This window comes from Sorex fumeus, unplaced genomic scaffold, assembly GCF_029834395.1.
Source record: "Sorex fumeus unplaced genomic scaffold, SorFum_2.1 ptg000122l, whole genome shotgun sequence".
Lineage (NCBI taxonomy): Eukaryota > Metazoa > Chordata > Mammalia > Eulipotyphla > Soricidae > Sorex > Sorex fumeus.
The window spans coordinates 60,281,161-60,299,468 of NW_026606179.1; the positions used below are offsets into that span (position 1 = coordinate 60,281,161).

The 18,308-nt window shown below is 63.3% G+C and overlaps 1 protein-coding gene across 1 annotated transcript in view; it reads left to right on the forward strand.

Annotated features, from left to right (window-relative positions):
* Positions 1-18,308, forward strand: part of PLCG2 (phospholipase C gamma 2) — an 84,187-nt gene that overhangs the window by 47,944 nt on the left and 17,935 nt on the right. Inside the window, 14 exon segments of the mRNA XM_056136221.1 lie at positions 279-447; positions 897-1,001; positions 2,326-2,415; positions 2,638-2,813; positions 3,773-3,973; positions 5,272-5,391; positions 8,737-8,881; positions 8,883-8,918; positions 9,665-9,736; positions 10,590-10,699; positions 11,955-12,051; positions 13,043-13,109; positions 13,817-13,974; positions 17,403-17,505. Coding sequence (XP_055992196.1) covers positions 279-447; positions 897-1,001; positions 2,326-2,415; positions 2,638-2,813; positions 3,773-3,973; positions 5,272-5,391; positions 8,737-8,881; positions 8,883-8,918; positions 9,665-9,736; positions 10,590-10,699; positions 11,955-12,051; positions 13,043-13,109; positions 13,817-13,974; positions 17,403-17,505 — 1,649 coding nt within the window.

Consider the following 18,308-nt stretch of genomic DNA (forward strand, 5'->3'; position numbering starts at 1 on the left):
GTATAGGACACACACACACACACACACACACACACACATGCGCGCGCACGCACACACCTTAGTGTCTGCTGGGTGTTGGCGCCCCCTGCAGGCTGGAAGTGCCAGTGGCTCTGGCTCCCAGAGGAGGAGGAGCGGGAGCCTGGGGCAGCCCCGGGACCCTGCCACCTGCTGCACTGCCTGTGGACAGGCACACACGGGGTCCCGGCCCCCGGTCAGGAGGCACCGGGGGTCCCCAGCCTGCAGCCGCCCCCTGCTGAGCTGCCTCCCACCCCCGGCAGCTTCCCCGTGATCCTGTCCATCGAGGAGCACTGTAGTGTGGAGCAGCAGCGCTACATGGCCCGGGTGTTCAAGGAGGTGCTGGGCGACCTGCTGCTGACCAAGCCCACGGAGGCCAGCGCTGACCAGCTGCCCTCGCCCAGCCAGCTGCGGGAGAAGATCATCATCAAGGTGGGGCCCGGCACCTCCTCTGACAGGGCGCCCGCCGGTGGCCACCAGAACCAGGGGCCTGGCGAGGGGCGCGGGACCATGATTGCAGTGAGCTGAGACGCACCTGCCTGGGGCCACAGTGCTCAGGGGAGCAGAGCACAGGGGCACCGGGGCCTGGCACAGCCTGCCCGCCGAGGCTGCAGGCCGAGGCTGACTCTCCGGGCTCTCCCCTGCGTCCTCGCCCGGGTGTTCTGAGCCAGTACCGGGCCAGCAGTCACGGGGAGGGACGGAGCAAGGGCCCAGCCGTCCGGGCTTTGGGAGCTGGAGAAGACTGTCTCCCGCTCTGTGCTCCAGGGGTGCAGGATGGCCGGGTCAGGGCGGCTGCCCTGGGGAGGCTCCGGGGAGCAGGGGGCGCCGTGCTGGCCCCCGCAGGCCTGGATCTGGGAACCCGGGCGTGTCTCTCCCCTCAGCACAAGAAGCTGGGCCCCCGCGGCGACGTGGACGTCAACATGGAGGACAAGAAGGAGGAACACAAGCAGCAGGGCGAGTTGTACATGTGGGACCCCATCGACCAGGTGCGCCCGCGGCTCGGGGACAGGAGCGGGTTGGCGCCAGAGCCCCTGCTCAGTGCTCTCTCTGTTCCCGTGCACACCCCCCCCACATGGACACACATGCACACACATACACGCACACATGCACACACACGTGCACACACCCACACACGTGGACACACATGCACACACACGCACACACGTGTACATGCACATGCACGCACACAATGGACATACACGCACACACACGCACACATGCGTACATGCATGCACACATGCACACACGTGTACACGCGCACACCCACACGCGCACACACCCACACACATGGACACACATGCACACACGTGTACATGCACATGACGCACACAATGGACATACATGCACACGCATGCACACACGTGTACATGTGCGCACAATGGACATGCATGCACATACATGCACACACGTGTACATGCGCACACCCACACGTGCACACACCCACACACATGGACACACACGCACACACATGCACACACGTGTACATGCACATGCACACACAATGGACATACATGCACACACATGCACACACGTGTACATGCGTGCACACATGGACATACATGCACACACGCACACATGTGTACATGCGCACACCCACACGCGCACACCCCAACACACATGGACATACATGCACACACATGCACACACGTGTACATGCACACATGCACACACAAACACATGGACACACGCACACGCATACACGTGTACACATGCACACGTGCACACGTGCCCACGCGCACACACACACACACCCCTGGTTTCAGTCGTCCCAAGAAGCCCTCTGCTCGGAATCACTACCCCTCACTCTTCGTAGATCTGCACTGAAGCTGCAGATGCGTTGGGCGGTAGATCACATCCTGTTCTGTGTCCTAGTGATCACTGGCACGTGACCGAGGGTTAAGTAGAAGAAGAAGTCACGGATGGCGATGAAAGGGTTTCTTCTTGACAAACAGAAATCCTGAAAGTCTTGGAGAATGAAACACACAAACAAAAAAGATAGGCGTGAGAGCCCACAAGGATCCCGCCACTCTCCAGAGGCTGGATATTAGGAAACACACCACAGACATCTGATCAGACCTGCCAGTTAGAAAAGCCTTAAAGACTCCAAAGAACCCACATGCTTACACTAAAGTGTGTGCGCGCGCGTGTGTGTGTGTGTGTGTGTGTGTGCGTGCACCCATCTGTCTGTGTCTCTGTCCATGGGGCTATGTGGATTTGGGGACAGTCTTAGTAACGCCTGTGAACTCGGTGAACTCTGGGTTATCCCGGGCAGGGTCTCTGGGGCAGAGCTCATGCCACTTTGCTTTCTAGAAATGGACTCGGCACTACTGCGCCATTGCCGACGCCAAGCTGTCCTTCAGCGATGACATTGAGCAGACCGGGGAGGAGGAGCCGGCCCAGGTAGGCAATACCCCCTGCCGCCCCACAACCTCCAGCTGCTCCTGGGTACCAAGGCCAGGCAGGCTTTTCCCTGATTGGTTGGCTGGTCCAGGGGCTTGGCCAATGAGGTTCGAGTTTCTTTCCCGCTCTCTGGAGGGCTGGGCATTTGACGCTTCCCCACTTTCCTGCCCTGTCCCCTGGGGATCGCGGGCGAGACCCCCGTGTTCTCTCTGCGGCGCCCAGGATACACCCCCCACGGAACTGCACTTTGGGGAGAAGTGGTTTCACAAGAAGGTGGAGAAGAGGACGAGCGCCGAGAAGCTGCTGCAGGAGTACTGCGCCGAGACCGGGGGCAAGGACGGCACCTTCCTGGTCCGGGAGAGCGAGACCTTCCCCAACGACTACACCCTGTCCTTCTGGTAAAGCCCCCGCGCCAGCCACAGGGCAGAGCCGAGGCCGGACACTGGCAGGCCTGAACCAGAGCCCCAGACTTCACCCTGCGCCTGAACGGGGGGGCGTGACCTGTGACCCCGGGCAGCTCACTCAGCCACCCGGGACCCTCTTGGGATTCCACAGGTGGCCTGGGGAGGTGTTGTGAGCATGAGCACATGGTCTAGTCACCCACCCACTCAGTCACCTGCTCGTTCACCCACCCACCCACTCAATCAGCTACTCACTGGCTTACGCACCCACCCACTCAAATCACTCACCCACCCAGCAGCTCACTCACACACCCACCGTTCACTCACTCAGTTGTTCTCTGGGTAGGATCCTGGGCGCTGGCTCTGGGGGCTCGTGATGCCCGGTGGGCAGACAGGGTCTCTGCTCTCATGGGCTGGGCAGATGGATACTTAACAAGTCACCGTGGGAATGACCTTCCCGGCCCCTTAATGACCTCCATCCCTGATGGCCGGGATGGCCGCAATGAGGAGCGTCGGTGTGGAGAGCTGCCGAGGGCCGTCTGGGAGGCCCGGAGGAACTTTCTGGGAGCAGGTTTCCGGGAGGCCCGAGGCAGGGGCCTACAGTGACCGGCCAGCTCTGGGCGCTCCTCCAGGCCATCCCAGCTGCTCTCCTTGTCCTCGAGGGAAGCCCAGGGCCCCAGGGGACAGGTGTCTGAGTCAGGACTGCAACCCAGCTGCCTGGGTCCGGGGGAGGGGTTCTGTGGGGAAGAGGGGGCTGTGGGTGGGGGAAGCAGGTGGAATGTCCTGGAACCCGGCGGAGGAGCAGCCTGGCTCGGACTCTGGCCTGTTCTAAGAGCAGAGGCAGGTCTGGGTGGGCTCACGGGGTGTCCGCCCGCAGCGCTAGCCTGGCTGGTGGCCGCGGACCCCTGGGTGCGGGGGCCGCGGCCTGGTCCCCACGCCCTCGTCCCCTCCTGCAGGCGGTCGGGCCGCGTCCAGCACTGCCGGATCCGTTCCACCATGGACGGCGGGACCACAAAGTACTACCTGACGGACAACCTCATGTTCACCAGCATCTATGCCCTCATCCAGCACTACCGCGAGACCCACCTGCGCTGCGCCGAGTTCGAGCTGCGGCTCACCGACCCCGTGCCCAACCCCAACCCCCACGAGTCGAAGCCGTAGGTGGCCCCTGGCGCCCCTCCCCGCCCCGTCGCGCCTAGCGCTGCCCCCCTGCGCCTAGCACCGCCCCTTCCCGCCTAGCCCCGCCCCTCCGCGCCTAGCCCCGCCCCCGCGTGCACCCCCGCAAGTCCCCCCCACGTAGCCTCGCCCTTCCGTGCCGAGCCCCGCCCCTTTGCTCATAGCCTCTCGCCCCGCCCCTCTCTCCACCTCCTCTGCCCCTCACCACGCCACTCTACCTCCCTACGCCCCTTCTGCCCCTTGCCCCGCCCTCTCCGCTCCGCCCCTCCCCTCCTCTCCCTGCCCCATCCTCCTTGCCCCGCCCCTCCACCCCTAGCCCCGCCCATCTCCACCAAGCCCCGCCCCTATCCACCTAGTCCCGCCACTCCGCGCCGAGCCCCGCCCCTTTGCTCAGCCTCTCGCCCCGCCCCTCTCTCCACCTCCTCTGCCCCTCACCACGCCACTTTACCTCCCTACGCCCCTTCTGCCCCCCCTCTGCCCTCTCCACTCCGCCCCTCCCCTCCGCCCCTCTCCCTGCCCCATACGCCCTGCCCCGCCCCTCCGCCCCAGCTCTGCCCCTCTGCATCTAGCCCCGCCCCTCCGCGCAGAGTCCCGCCCCTTTGCTCATAGCCTCTCGCCCCGCCCCTCTCTCCACCTCCTCTGCCCCTCACCACGCCACTCTACCTCCCTAAGCCCCTTCTGCCCCTTGCCCCACTCTCTCCGCTCCGCCCCTCCCCTACGCCCCTCTCCCTGCCCCATCCTCCCTACCCCGCCCCTCCGCCCCTAGCTTTGCCCCTCTGCGCCTAGCCCCGCCCCCTGCACCAAGCCCCGCCCCCTGGGCCTAGCCCCGCCCCTCCGCGACGAGCCCTTCCCCTCTCCGCCTAGCCCCGCCCTTCTGTGCCTAGCCCTGCTCCTCTGCGCTTAGTCCTGCCCCATCTGCCCCTAGCCCCGCCCCTCCGCGCCTAGCCCCGCCCCTCTGCGCCTAACCCCGCCCCTCTGCGCTTAGCCCCGCCCCTCTGCGCCTAGCCTGGCTCCTATGCGTCTAGCCCCGCCCCTCCGTGCCTAGCCCCGCCCACCTGCACCTAGCCCCGCCCCTCTGCGCCTCTCCCCCTCCCCTTAGCGCCCTCACCCCGCCCCTCCGCTCCGCCCCGCCCCCACGGCTCTCCCTGCCTCCGCCCGTGGGTGCTCCCTGGCTTGCGAAGTCGGCTGTGAAAGGCGCTCTGGGCGGGCCGGGCCGGGGCTCCCCCGGGCCGGTCACCGCGGTCAGCCCGTCACCCCCGCGTCCCGCGCTCCCCCGCAGGTGGTACTACGACGGGCTGAGCCGCGGGGAGGCCGAGGACATGCTGATGCGGGTGCCCCGGGACGGCGCCTTCCTCATCCGCCGGCGGGAGGGCACCGACTCCTACGCCATCACCTTCAGGTGGGACCCCCGCGCCCGCCTGTGTCCGGGGGAGGGGCCCCGGGGCCTGTGTCCTCCTGTATCCTGGGGAGGGGTCTCGGGCCCTGCGCCTGCCTGTGCCCCGAGGAGGGGTCCCAGAGCCTGCGCCCGTCTGTGTCCAGGGGAGGGGTCCCAGGGCCTGTGTCCTCCTGTATCCTGGGGAGGGGTCTCGGGCCCTGTGCCTGCCTGTGCCCCGAGGAGGGGGTCCCAGAGCCTGCGCCCGTCTGTGTCCAGGGGAGGGGCCCCGGGGCCTGTGTCCTCCTGTATCCTGGGGAGGGGTCTCGGGCCCTGTGCCTGCCTGTGCCCCGAGGAGGGGGTCCCAGAGCCTGCGCCCGTCTGTGTCCAGGGGAGGGGCCCCGGGGCCTGTGTCCTCCTGTATCCTGGGGAGGGGTCTCGGGCCCTGTGCCTGCCTGTGCCCCGAGGAGGGGGTCCCAGAGCCTGCGCCCGTCTGTGTCCAGGGGAGGGGTCCCAGGGCCTGTGTCCTCCTGTATCCTGGGGAGGGGTCTTGGGCCCTGCGCCCGCCTGTGCCCCGGTAGGGGTCTCGGGCCCTGTGCCTGTCTGTGCTCTGGGGAGGGGTCCCAGGCCCTGCGCCCGCCTGTGCTTGGGTGTATCTAGCCCCAGGGCACCCACACCCGGCTCAGGGGTCCCCCTGGGTGAATTCCCTGGGAGAGAAGCTGCAAACCTTAGCGCCGGGGGTGGGGAAACTGAGGCAGAAGGAGCCGAAAGCTGACTGGTGCCCTGAGGCTCGACACAGCAAGCGGCCCGCTCCCCAACCCTGTCCGTTTACTGCCTTCACTAAGGCACTGTGGTGAGGGTCGCGGGGGTCCTACTTCTCTGGCCGGGAGTGGTAGGTGTCTCCCAGGCTTCGGACCCGAGCTGTGTGTGTTGGCTCCCGGCAGGAGAGGGCACGTGTGTGCTCTGTCCTGTTTTTGTGAAACACAGATGGGGCGTGATCCAGTGTCTTTCTTTCTCAACCTGTGTTTCTACTCAGCAGTGTTTTTAAAACGTAAATATTTAATTTAATGAAATACTGCTGCAAAGAGGCGACCACGGCAGACTTTGCCAGCATCTGTTTCCACGGGGCCGAGCAGGAGGGGCTTCAAGGAGCCGTGAGAGTCTGAAGTGCAGCCTGTTGGTCTTGGCTCTGGGCCCACACCTGCCAGGCTGGAGGCTGCCAACCCTGTGCCGGGGGCCGGGCAGTGCTGGGCATGAAAGTGGGCTCCTGGTGTGGGCTCGGCCACTGGGCTCTCTCTCTGGCCCCTGGGACCGGTCGGCTAGACCCCCCATGCCTGCAGACAGTTCTTGGCTCTCAAGTTAAGGTTGGAACCTCTTTTTTTTTTTCTTTTGGATCACACCCGGCGATGCACAGGGGTGACTCCTGGCTCTCAACTCAGGAATCATGCCTGGCAGTTCTCGGGGGACCCTATGGGATGCTGGGAATCGAACCGGGGTCTTCTACGTGCAAGGCAAACATGCCCTCCCCACTCTGGTATTGCTCCGGCCCCGAGGTTGGACGTTCTCTCCCTCCGATGTTTCTGTTCTTACTGGTAAAGGCCAGTCAGGGGAGAAGTCTGTTCCAGTTTGGATTGTTCCGCCTCTTGTTTGAAACAGATGAGGACAGAATAGATATGTCCTCATTTTTTGGGGAGGGGGGAATTCTATTGTTAGACTGGTGGGATCATTGAAGATGATCAGGGGTCTGGGCACAACCCCCCAGGACTGCAGCCGAGGCATTTTCTGCAAAGGACCAGAGAGGGTGAGGATTCTCCTGCAGAGGCTCCGTACCCCGTCACACTGCCGTAGCAGTGGTGCCATAGGAGAGCGGTCATGTGCAGTACAGCCACGAGTGAACGTTACTGGGTTTCGGTAGAAATGTACTTACAAAAACAGGTGGTGGGCCAGACTTGGCTGGCCTCCCCCGAGCCGGCCCTGTGGTCAGAGGGGAGAGAGAGGGTGAAAGGGTCGTGTGTGGAGCCCTCGCGGTGCTCTGAGCCTCATCCCGCGTCCCCTGGAGAGTCTGGGGAAGTCACGTTCCAGCAGGATGATTCCTAACAGCCGTTGCCTCGTGAGCTGCTGGCCCATGAGAGTTAAGTTCGCAGCATCACCAGACTTCCTAATCAGGACCCAAAACCTTTTATTTATTTATTTATTTTTATTTATTTATTTTTTATTAGTGAAACACCATGAGGTCCAGTTGTAGACTTACAAATTATTTTTTTTTTAAGACAACAAACATTTATTCTGTCACATAGTTTTGGAGGGTCAAGAATTTGAGAGTGGGCTAGCTTCGTGGTTCTGAGTCAAGGTCTCTCTAGCTCAGCAGTCAGCAAAACTGTGGTCATCAGCAGACTTACAAATTTTTGTGCTTGGGTTTCAATTATATAATGAGCAAATACCCATCCTTCCACCAGTGCCCATCCTCCACCACCACGGGTCCCAGCATCCCTCCCACCCCCCAGCCCCCCATCCCACCCTGCCTCTGTGACAGGACACTCCCTTTTGTTCTATCTCTCCTTTTGGGTGCTGTTGTTTTCCAAAAGAGGAATTGAGTGGCAATCATGTTTGGTCTATAGTCTACTTTCAGCATGCTTCTCGCACCCTGGGAGGATCCTCCCAACACCCTTTCTTTGGTGCTCCCTTCTCTATCTGAGCTCCCTTCCCTCCTAGCATGTGTGGCTGGCCTCCAACCCATGGAGCAAAATTCCTGGTACTAATCTCGGCCACTCCTGGGTGTTAGTCTCCCATTTTGTTACTACATGTCCCCCAGATGAATGCAATCTTTCTGTGTCTATCCCGCTCTTTCTGACTCATTTCGCTCAGCATGATACTTTCCATGTAAAGACCCAAAACCTTTTAACACGGAACCGCCATTTGAATCCATTCGTTTTCCAGGCCACTTACCTGCTCCATTTGGTTCCGTCACGGAGCACATGACACACACATATGTACATGCACACACATGCACACATGCACACACGTGTACCCAGACACGTGTACACACGTGCACACACCACACACACTGTAATGCTGACACCGCACATCTCTGATGGTGGAGGACACGGATCCCAGGGTAAACCCACATAGACACGTCTGCTCAGTTCCTCCCGCTGGGCCCCACCTGGGCTCTGTCCTGGTCGGTGCCTTCTCCCTTGTCGCCGTTACAGTGTCGTGAGAGTGACGTGACGTTGGGAAGCGCTGGGCCCCACAGGCCGCTGCCTCCCACTCGTCTCCCACAGGCTGTCCCGAAGGACAGCGCGGGGCTTCCCGAGGCCCTGGCCTGGGTGCCGGGACCCCCGCGTGCCCACCCCGTGCGCTCCTTCCCCGCAGGGCCAAGGGCAAGGTGAAGCACTGTCGCATCAACCGGGACGGCCGGCACCTGGTGCTGGGCACCTCGGCCTACTTCGAGAGCCTGGTGGAGCTGGTGAGCTACTACGAGAAGCACGCGCTCTACCGGAAGATGAAACTGCGCTACCCCCGTCACCCCCGAGCTGCTGGAGCGCTACAACATGGTAGGCGCCCGGCTCGCGCACCCTTGCCTCCCCGCCGCCCCGCTCCTCAGCTCCCGCCTCGTCCCCCGCGGGGGCGGCAGCAGCGACCCCAGTCCAGGCTCTGACCTCCGGCGGGCGTCAGGGGGCCCGAGAACTGCGGAGGGAGGCAGTGGAGAGTGGAGAGAGAAACGGTGACTTGAGGGAGTCGTGGCGTTGTGGGGGTGGGGAAAGGCCGTGTGTGCAAAGGGCCTGGGGTGACCGGGATTGCAGACCCGGAGGCATGTAGAAGCTGGTGCTGGGGCAGGTACGTGTGTGTGTGGGGGGGGGGGGGGGGCGGGGGTGAGAGATAGGTAAGGATGGGGGTTCAGACACGGCGTCATCTGAGCTGACAGCCTCTGACTCCATCCGATTGCCCTCTTTCCGCTCCGGCCCTGGAGACTCTGTGATTCGCTGGGGTGTGTTTTGCCCTGGAATCTGCCCGGCATCACTCAGAGGGCTGAGGGTGCTGCCCCCTGCTGGCCCTGACTGTGGTGCCTGACCTGGTGCTGTCGCAGGTTGAGCGAGGTGCTTGTGTCCCTCTGGTCTGGGCTTCCCGCCGAGCTCAGCTGGGAGGAGCCCCATTTGTTTGGGGATGAAGCCTCCGTGTGTGCAGATACTTTGCCAGGCGGTGGGCTCTCTCCTCTGTTTCTGAGTCCCAGCACCCGGACCCCTGGTTCTCAGAGGAGTCCAGATAGCCTGGCCATTGGTCACTCTCTGTTCTTCCTCAGGAAAGAGACATCAACTCCCTCTACGATGTCAGCAGAATGTACGTGGACCCCAGCGAGATCAACCCCTCCATGGTACGATGTCCCCGAAGGCCCGGCCTCCCCCCGCCCCATGCCCTGCCCCATGGCGGGCAACGTCCACCTGACCTCACTGTCCTGTGCTGGCCTCGGGCAGTGCTCAGGGCTTCCCATGAGCCCTGGCCAGCTGTGCTGTCTGGTCGTGTGCAGCCCGGGCCACTGCCAGCCCGGGGCCTTGTGTTTGCGGGGTGACAGACTCCCACCGGAGCTCTCCTGGGCTGCCCCAATTCTGTTTTAGTTTTTTGAGAAGAAATGGTTGACAGTGAGCTCTGGTTCTGGAGGGAAGGTCACCGGGTCCCATCCCGAGGTGGCCTGCCTGGCCAGAGTCCTGAGCTCGGGCAACCGCCGTGGGCTCCTGTCTTATGACCCTTCCTTGTTGATAGCGGTGCCCAGACCCCGTGATTTCTAGATCCTTCCTGAGCTCTCTGGCCCAGACGTGGTAACACAGGAAATGCTGCCTGCCCACGTTGAGTTGTGGTCCACCATCTCCTCTGTAGTAGCTATGACTCCCATGTCACTGAGGGGGAAACTGAGGCAGAGCAGACACCTGTGTGCAGCCGTCAGGTGCCCAGAGGAGAGGTCTGCTTCCTGGTCACCTCCCGTCTCCTTTGCGGGGCCAGGGCGCATCTGGGTTTGAAGGTGTTGAAGTGGGAGCACTGGCTGGTGCCTCTGTAGGGAGAGGGGGCGTCTGGGCTGTACTAGATGGGGGCGTCCTGCGGGCCTGTGTTGGGGACCTCAGTCCCTAGGGCCCCAAGTATGGACTGGGGCTGCAGCTCCTGGCAGTGCTGTGCCCTGGCCAGTAGGTGGTGCCGCCGGCCCCCCCTGACCGTCGCTTTCCGTTTCCCGAAAGCCCCAGAGGACGGTGAAGGCTCTGTACGACTACAAGGCCAAGCAGGCCGACGAGCTGAGCTTCTGCCGGGGCGCCCTCATCCACAACGTCTCCAAGGAGGCGGGGGGCTGGTAAGAAGCCGACGCGGCGCCCCCTGCCCTTCCTGACCCTGCCCGCATTGACCAGGGGCACCTCCTGGACGAGAGAGGTGACACGCGTCTCGGGCAGCCCACACAGCTCTCACAGGCAGTCACAGTCACACAGTCATAATCACAGTCACACCGTCACATACAGTTACACAGTCACACAGTTGCAATCACTGTCAGTCACACAGTCACATAAAGTCATGCAGTCATATATAGTCACAGTCAGTCACAATCACAGTCACGCAGTCACCTCTAGTCACAGCCATAGCCACAGTCCCTCAGTCACACAGTCAGTCACACAGTCACACAGTCAGTCACACCTTTACACAGTCACAGTCACACACACAGCCAGTCAGTTACAACCACACACAGCCTTAGCCATACCATCACAATCACAGTCAGTCACACAGTCGTATACAGTCACACAGTCACAGCCACACTTTTGCACAGTCACAGTCACAGTGAGTCACAGTCACAGTCACAAACACAGAGTAACAGTCAGTTAGTCACATACACAGCCACAGTCACAGTCAGTCACAGTCACACATAGTCAGTCACACTCACACAGTCACATTCACACTTTTACACAATCACACACAGTCATAGTCATATACAGTCACAGCACACAATCACAACCACAGTTTACGCAGTCACATACAGCCACATAATCACACACAGTCACAATCACAGTCACATACAGTCAGTCACAATCACAGCCACACAGTCACACAGTCACAGTCACGCAGTCACATACAGCCAGACAGTCACAGTCATACACAGTCACATACAGTCACACACAGTCACATGTAGTCACAGCCACATACAGACACACAATCACAGTCACTCACAGTCACAGTCTGACTCCAGGGCTTGGACTTGGGGGTGAGTTGGGGGGTGCCTGGCATGGTGAGGAGACACCAGCAGAGGAGGGGCCCAGCCTGACTGGCGGGAAAAGGCACCAGGCCCTGTGGGAGTGACAGGAGCCAGCCCCGCGGAGGGCTGTCACCCCATGCCGGAGGGACTCCGACTGCCCACATGTCCCTGGCAGGGAGTGGGCAGGGGCCTGCGTGGCTGGTCGGGAGCCTGGCCAGGAACCCCGTGGGGGCGTCGGTCTGATGCTGGGGTCACGGCCCTGCCCCTGGCTGCCACTGCTGGTGGACAGAAACCGCCAGTGCACCCCGTGCCCACGCCGCCCCTCCTGCCCCGGGGCCGGCCGCCTGCTGACGCCCGCTGCCCCCAGGTGGAAAGGCGACTACGGCACCCGGGTCCAGCAGTACTTCCCCTCCAACTACGTCGAGGACATTTCGACTGCTGACGTGGAGGAGATGGAGAAGCAGGTGAGTGCCGCCTGCCCCTGGCTCCCTGCTCCTGCATCTCAGGCAGGGGCGCAGTGACCCCCCCCCCCCCAAAACCCCCTGCCCACTCCCTTGCATGCTCAGGTCCTGCTCAAAACCAAGGAATTCTCTCAAGGCAGAAGTGGCAGTCTGGGAAGGCTGCACAGAAGAAAGGGCCTGGCATCCTGGAAGTCAAGTTAGCGGGTTGGGAGAGAACATAGTGCTTAGGGGGCTTGCCCTGGGGAACCCCACCACCTCCAGGATGGTCCAGGGAATTCCCAGCAGCACTGCAGCCGCAGGCCCTGGTGTCGAACCAGTGGCCTAGTTGGCAGAGAAGTGCCGGGATCCTGAGCACTGCTTGGGAGCACCCATCATAGTGCCCAGCAGCAGGGGTGGCCCGAGGTGCGCGTGTCAGGCACACCCGGCCTGCAGCAGGCACTCCTGGTTGTGGTGGTCTTCACAGCCCACCCTGTGGTCGGCAGGAGCCTGCATCCGACAGGGCCTGGAAAGCAGGTGGTGGGGGTGGGTGTTGCCTGTGATGACCCCCCCTTGTTGCTGCTCAGGGGGGGCAGGGGGGGCAGGGTCAGACCCGGGGCCCCGGGGAGCCTGGCATGTCTCCATCCCTAACCCCAGAAGCGTCTCCGGAGCAACCTGGCACTGAGGCATCTGCGGGAAGCGTCTGGGATGGATTTTCCTTCCAGTACTTTGGCCACACCTGGGGATGCTCAGAGCTCGGGGGTCTTCGCCCTGGTGCTGGGCACCACATGGGGGCAGGGGTCAGCCACAAGGAGCCTGCCCTCAGCCCTGGGCCCTCTCGGGTCCTGGAGGGGTTTTGCTCCGGAATTCACAGCCCGGACCCAGGCGCCTGCCGCCCACCTTGGCCCCAGCCCCTGCTTCTGACTCTGTTCTCTGCCCGTGGACGGGCCCAGGAGGGAAGCGCACCTGAGCCGCTCCCCGTCAGGACTCACGGGGGGGCCCGTCTGTTTCTCTGCAGATCATCGAAGACAACCCCTTGGGCTCTCTCTGCCGGGGCATCCTGGACCTCAACACCTATAACGTAGGTGCGTGTCGGGTCCGGCCGCTCGGCCACACGGTGTCGGGCCGGTGGTTCTCGTCTGCGTTTCACTCTGCCCGTCTGGGTCTGGGGTCAGGTCTTCCCGGCCCTGCCAGCGGCCGGCCTGGTGCCCTGTGCACCCCACCCCATGGGGCCGAGCTCCTGGCCGGGTTCTTGCCCCGTGTGCAGCATGGTCTCTGCAAGCCCAGGCGTGTCCCTTGGCCGGGGACTGTGGTTGCCCCATGGGGCAGGGGCTGCAGAGGCCTGGCCAGGCATACACGGGTCAGCAGGGGTGGGCAAGGCTACCCAGGACCTTGGGCTGCCTTTAGCAGCGGGGCCTTGTGGCTGGTGGCAGGAGGGGGACACGGGCCTTTCTCTTGGGCATGATGCCTCGGTCAGCTGGGCCAGCTCCTCGCGTGACCCTCCTGCTCGGCCCTGCCCTGTGGGGGCGTGAGGGTCTCCCGTCCAGGGCCAACACCAGGCTCGCCACGCAGCGGGGGTAGGGAGGTGGGAGCCGGGTCCGTGCCTCTGAATGGCGGGAAACTGTCCCCCACGGGACGGCTGGCCGTGCCCACAGCCTGGCGCCCAGCAGAGGTGGGTGAGGGGCGGGGGGCCGTGGGTGGGGCTCAGGGCACTGCGGTGGGGCCCGGGGTGCCAGGGCCGAAGGCTGCTCTGGGGGCCCTTGGGGAGGCTCACTCCCGCGTCTCGCTTTAGTGAAAGCCCCCCAGGGCAAGAACCAGAAGCCGTTCGTCTTCATCCTGGAGCCCAAGAAGCAGGGAGACCCCCCCGTGGAGTTCGCGACGGACCGCGTGGAGGAGCTGTTCGAGTGGTTTCAGAGTGTCCGTGAGATCACCTGGAAGATGGACGCCAAGGTGGGCGCTGTGGGCGGGTGGCCGTCGAGGGGGGGGTGTCGGGCAGTGCGGGTGAGGGTGGGCGGCATCTCCCCATCTCCCAGCCCCCGTGTCCTGACCAGCGGGTCCGGCCCCCTGCAGCGTCCCTCCTGTCCGGCCCTGGGCATCTGCTCATCGGGGATGCGTTTCCCATATTTTCCCGGGGGAGTTTTTCGAGTGGACTCGGGCTCTGGGGCAGGGGCGGGGCGTGTCTGAGGGCGTTTGGCTGGACCCGCTTTGGGCTGAGGAACAGGGCAGCTGCGCTGGCCTGGGGCCCGTCACATGCCCCTCTGGGCCTTGGTGGCCCTGGCGCAGAACGGCCCCGAGCACTGAGGGCTGAGGCCCAGCGCCCTCCCCTGGGCTGGAAGGGGAGGACACTCACTCGGGTTCCAGCTGCCCGAGTGCGAGGGGGAGCTCACTCCTGCGTGTCACCCAGACTGGGGGTCCCGCAGGTTGCTCCCTGAGGGTCTGTTGCTGGAACCGCGGGTGGTACAGACCAGGGTTAGCAGGACGGGCTGCGTGCCAGAGCTCCTGACCCGAGGGGGAGGGCATGGGGCTCCCTGGACGGCTGGTGCCCGGGGCAGCGGCACACAGTGGGCTCAGGGCCAGGACTAGCAGCCTGGACCCCACCTGGAGCCCTGGTAACAGGGGCGGGGATCTCGCAGGCCACGGCAGGAAACCCAACGGACTGTGCTCGGGCCTCACAGGCTGGGGTGGTCGTTCGCCTCTGCAGTGTGGGTGCTGTGAGAGCAGATCGCCCCGTTGCCCCCTCCCAGCCCCTGTCCACCTCTCTCTTTCTCATTCTGTGTGTGTGTGTGTGGGGGGGAGATGGGGTGCTCCGGGAGTGACTGCCAGTGCAGTACCTCACTGAGGCACAAGGAGGCGCCACCTTCCTGGGTTTATCGGAACCTTCCGTTTCCTGACCGTGTTCTGGGTGCGTCCTCTCTCTCTTCCGGGCTTCTCTGCCCGCCCAGTCGAGCCGTGAGTCCCTGGCACGGGAGCACTGGTGAGGAGGCACTCGGCCCCTGCTCCCACAGTGGGAGCCTGGGGGCCCAGGTTGCCTCTAAGTCTGGGGCTCCGAGGGGTGCAGGCAGGATGAGGACCAGCCCCCCCTTACCCCCACCACCTGCTTTGTCCTGGAGCTTGACACGTCTCTGTCTCTGTCTCTGTGTGTCTCTCTCTGTTTCTTTCTCTGTATCTCTACCTCTCTCTGTCCCTGTCTCTGTGTCTCTCTGTGTCTCTGTCTCTCCTCTCTGTCTCTCTGTCTCTGTCTTGCTCTCTCTCTCTCTCTCTGTCTCTGTCTCACTCTGTCTCTCTCTATCTCTGTGTCTCTGTCTGTTTCTCTGTCTCTCTGTCTCTGTCTCCGTTTCTCTGTGTTTCTTTCTCTGTATCTCTGCCTCTCTGCCTCTCTGTCTCTGTGTCTGTCTCTGTTTCTCTGTCTCTCCTCTGTCTCTCTGTCTCTGTCTTGCTTTCTCTCTGTCTCTGTGTCTCTCTGTGTCTCTGTCTCTGTTTCTCTGCCTCTTCGCTCTCTGTCTCTGTCTTTGTCTCTCTCTGTCTCTGTTTCTTTCTGTCTCTCTCCCTCTCTCTGTCTTTCTCCCCTCTCTCTGTCTCTGTCTCTGTCTGTCTGTCTGTCTCTGTCTCTCTCTCTCTGGTGGTGGCAGCTGGGGTTTGGGGCCACACCCAGCAGTGCTCAGAGGCTACTCCTGGCTCTGTGCTCCGTGCAGGGGACGTAGGCGCCTTCTCCCGTGCTGGCCTACGGTCTCTGCTTTTCTCCGGGGCCTGGGACTTGCCGTGCAGGAAGTTCTCCCGCACGAGGGTGCTGGAGGTGCCGGTTCTGCCCACGCCGAGGCCCTTCTCTGCCCTGATCTGCCCCCTGGGTGGGCTCGTGTGTGTGCCAGGGCTCAGGAGGGAGACTGTTTTCTTGTGCTCACGCGTGAAGAGGGGGGCCCGGAGTCCCTGGTCAGCTGAGGCCCTTCTGTCCTTGACCTGTCCAGTCGGCGGGTCAGAGTCTGACACCGTCTTCCCGGGCCCTCACCGTGCTGTTCCCAGCAGCGGCTGGTAGTCCCTCTCCACTCGTGCCCGTCTATGTGGACAGAGCCTGCCCTGCAGGGCCGAGCGTGGCTCTGTGTCCTGGAAGCCGTCCTTGTGCTTGCCAGGGCTTCCTTCCCAGACCATGGGGTCCGGAGCCAGCGCAGTGGGCAGGGCACTGGCCTGGGGTCCTGCCCCCTGGTCTCCTGGGCCCACCGGAAGTGCTCCCCGAGCACAGAGCCCTGAGCTCTGCTGGACAGAAATGGGAGAGTCAAGCGTATGTGAGGACCAGGAGGACCCCAGGCAGTCGGCTCACGCCCCTGCCCATCCCACCCCTCCCCGTCTCCCCTCTGGCCTCGCGCTGGGCTCTGTGACCCAGGAGGTCATCTGTGCCCCCTCTAGCCACTAAGAGCCACTGGCTTGACCCGGCCCGGCCCGTGCACGACTATTTCTTTGCGAAGCACAGACTGAGTCTGCTCCGGCTCTGGAAATGGTGTGGTGGGGAAGGCGTTTGCCTTGTAAATCGCCCCCAGTTGACTCCCCGAGCACTGGCGGAGTGATTCCCCAAGTGCAGAGCCAGGACTAAGCCCTGAGCACCACCGGGCAAGCCTTCAACCACACCCCAGTTCTCTGGTGGACAGCGTGTGGTGCCTGGCGCTAAGACCCCCAGAGAGTGACCACTGCCCCCACTGTCCTCCTCTCAAGGGACCAAGATGAACAGTTGGCGAGGCCAGGGACGGGTCACCCTGGCGGAGGGGGACGGGTTCCGTGGACAGTGTCGCCTCTGCGTCCTGACCTGGTGGCTGACTCGGTTCAATCCCCGACACCTCGTCGGGTCCCCTGAGCACCGCCAGGAGGGGGCCCTGGGCGCAGAGCCAGGAGGAACCCCTGAGCGCTGTTGGGTGGGCCCTGAAAGAAAACTGAAAAAAAAAAAAGAACCGGGGTGGGGGGGCAACAGGGAGAGGTCGGGGGTCAGGGACAGGCGGTGGCCGTGTGTGTCGCTGAGCGGGTCCAAGCTCCCGCACCCTACGTGGCCCCCAGAACCCCGTGAGGAGTGATCCCCGAGCACTGCTGGGTGTGGCCCCAAAACTACAAAGTGAGAACAAGAAGGAAAAGGACCTGGGGTGGGAAGCGGAGGGGCTGAGGGGTGGGGGGGGCGGGGGGCAGGGAGAGGGGAGGGGGCAGGGCTTAGGGGAGTGCAGGGCTAAGGCGGCAGGGCCAAGAGGGAGGGGGCGGGGGAGGGGGAGGGTAGGGCCGAGGGGGAGAGGGGGAGGGGGCTGGGGGGGAGGGGGAGGACAGGGCCGAGGGGGAAGGGGGAGGGGAAGCGGAGGGGAGGGCCGAGGGGGGTCAGGGGCTGCTGGACTCAGGCGCGGCTCCCGCAGGAGAACAGCATGAAGTACTGGGAGAAGAACCAGTCCATCGCCATCGAGCTCTCGGACCTGGTGGTCTACTGCAAGCCCACGAGCAAGACCAAGGACAACCTCGGTACCGTGGCTCCCGGGCACGGCCCCCCCGCACCCCCCACCCCCACCCCGGGCCCCCTGCACCTCAGGAGCAAACGTCCCCAAGACAGCGATTTCCGCTGGGGGCTGAGACCCACACCTGGAGTCAGGCTGAGGCTCGGGGCTGGGGACCCCGCCCGCCCCACAGTCCGGGGGTCTGTCCTGCAGCGCCGGCATTCTGGGGTGACCCGGGTCCTCCAGTCTCTGCTCCACCTCTAGAAGGTTCCATGTGTTGTTAGGTCTAGGGTCAGATCAACCCGCCCCGTTTCAGGCAGAGCCACTGTGGCCATCTCAGGTGACATTCCTGACCCCAGGTGACACTCTTGACCCCAGGTAACACACCTGACCCCAGGTGACACTCCTGACCCCAGGTAATGCACCTGACCCCATGACACTCCTGACCCCAGGTAACACACCTGACCCCAGGTAAACTCCACCTGGTTCCAGGGCCATTGCTAAGCCTGCACAGAGGCCGGCAGTGGCTCTGATCAGACTCTCCAGCTGAGAAAGTCCTGTGCTGTCTCAGAGCGGCCTGTGGTCTCAGAGTGGCCCCTGGTCTCAGCGTGGCCCCTGGTCTCAGCGTGGCCATGGGCCGCTGGTCTCTGCGTGATGAGTGGGGCTCCCCCCAGGGCCCCCGCACTCTGTCTGCTGGGAGGTAGTGAACCCAGGGCCTGACTGGACCCCCCACCTTGTTCTGGGCGCCCTGCCCGACTGCATCCCCACCCCCACACCTCGCCCTGCCTCCCCCTTCCCCGGTCCAGCAGCCCCCGTGGTCCTCCCCAACGG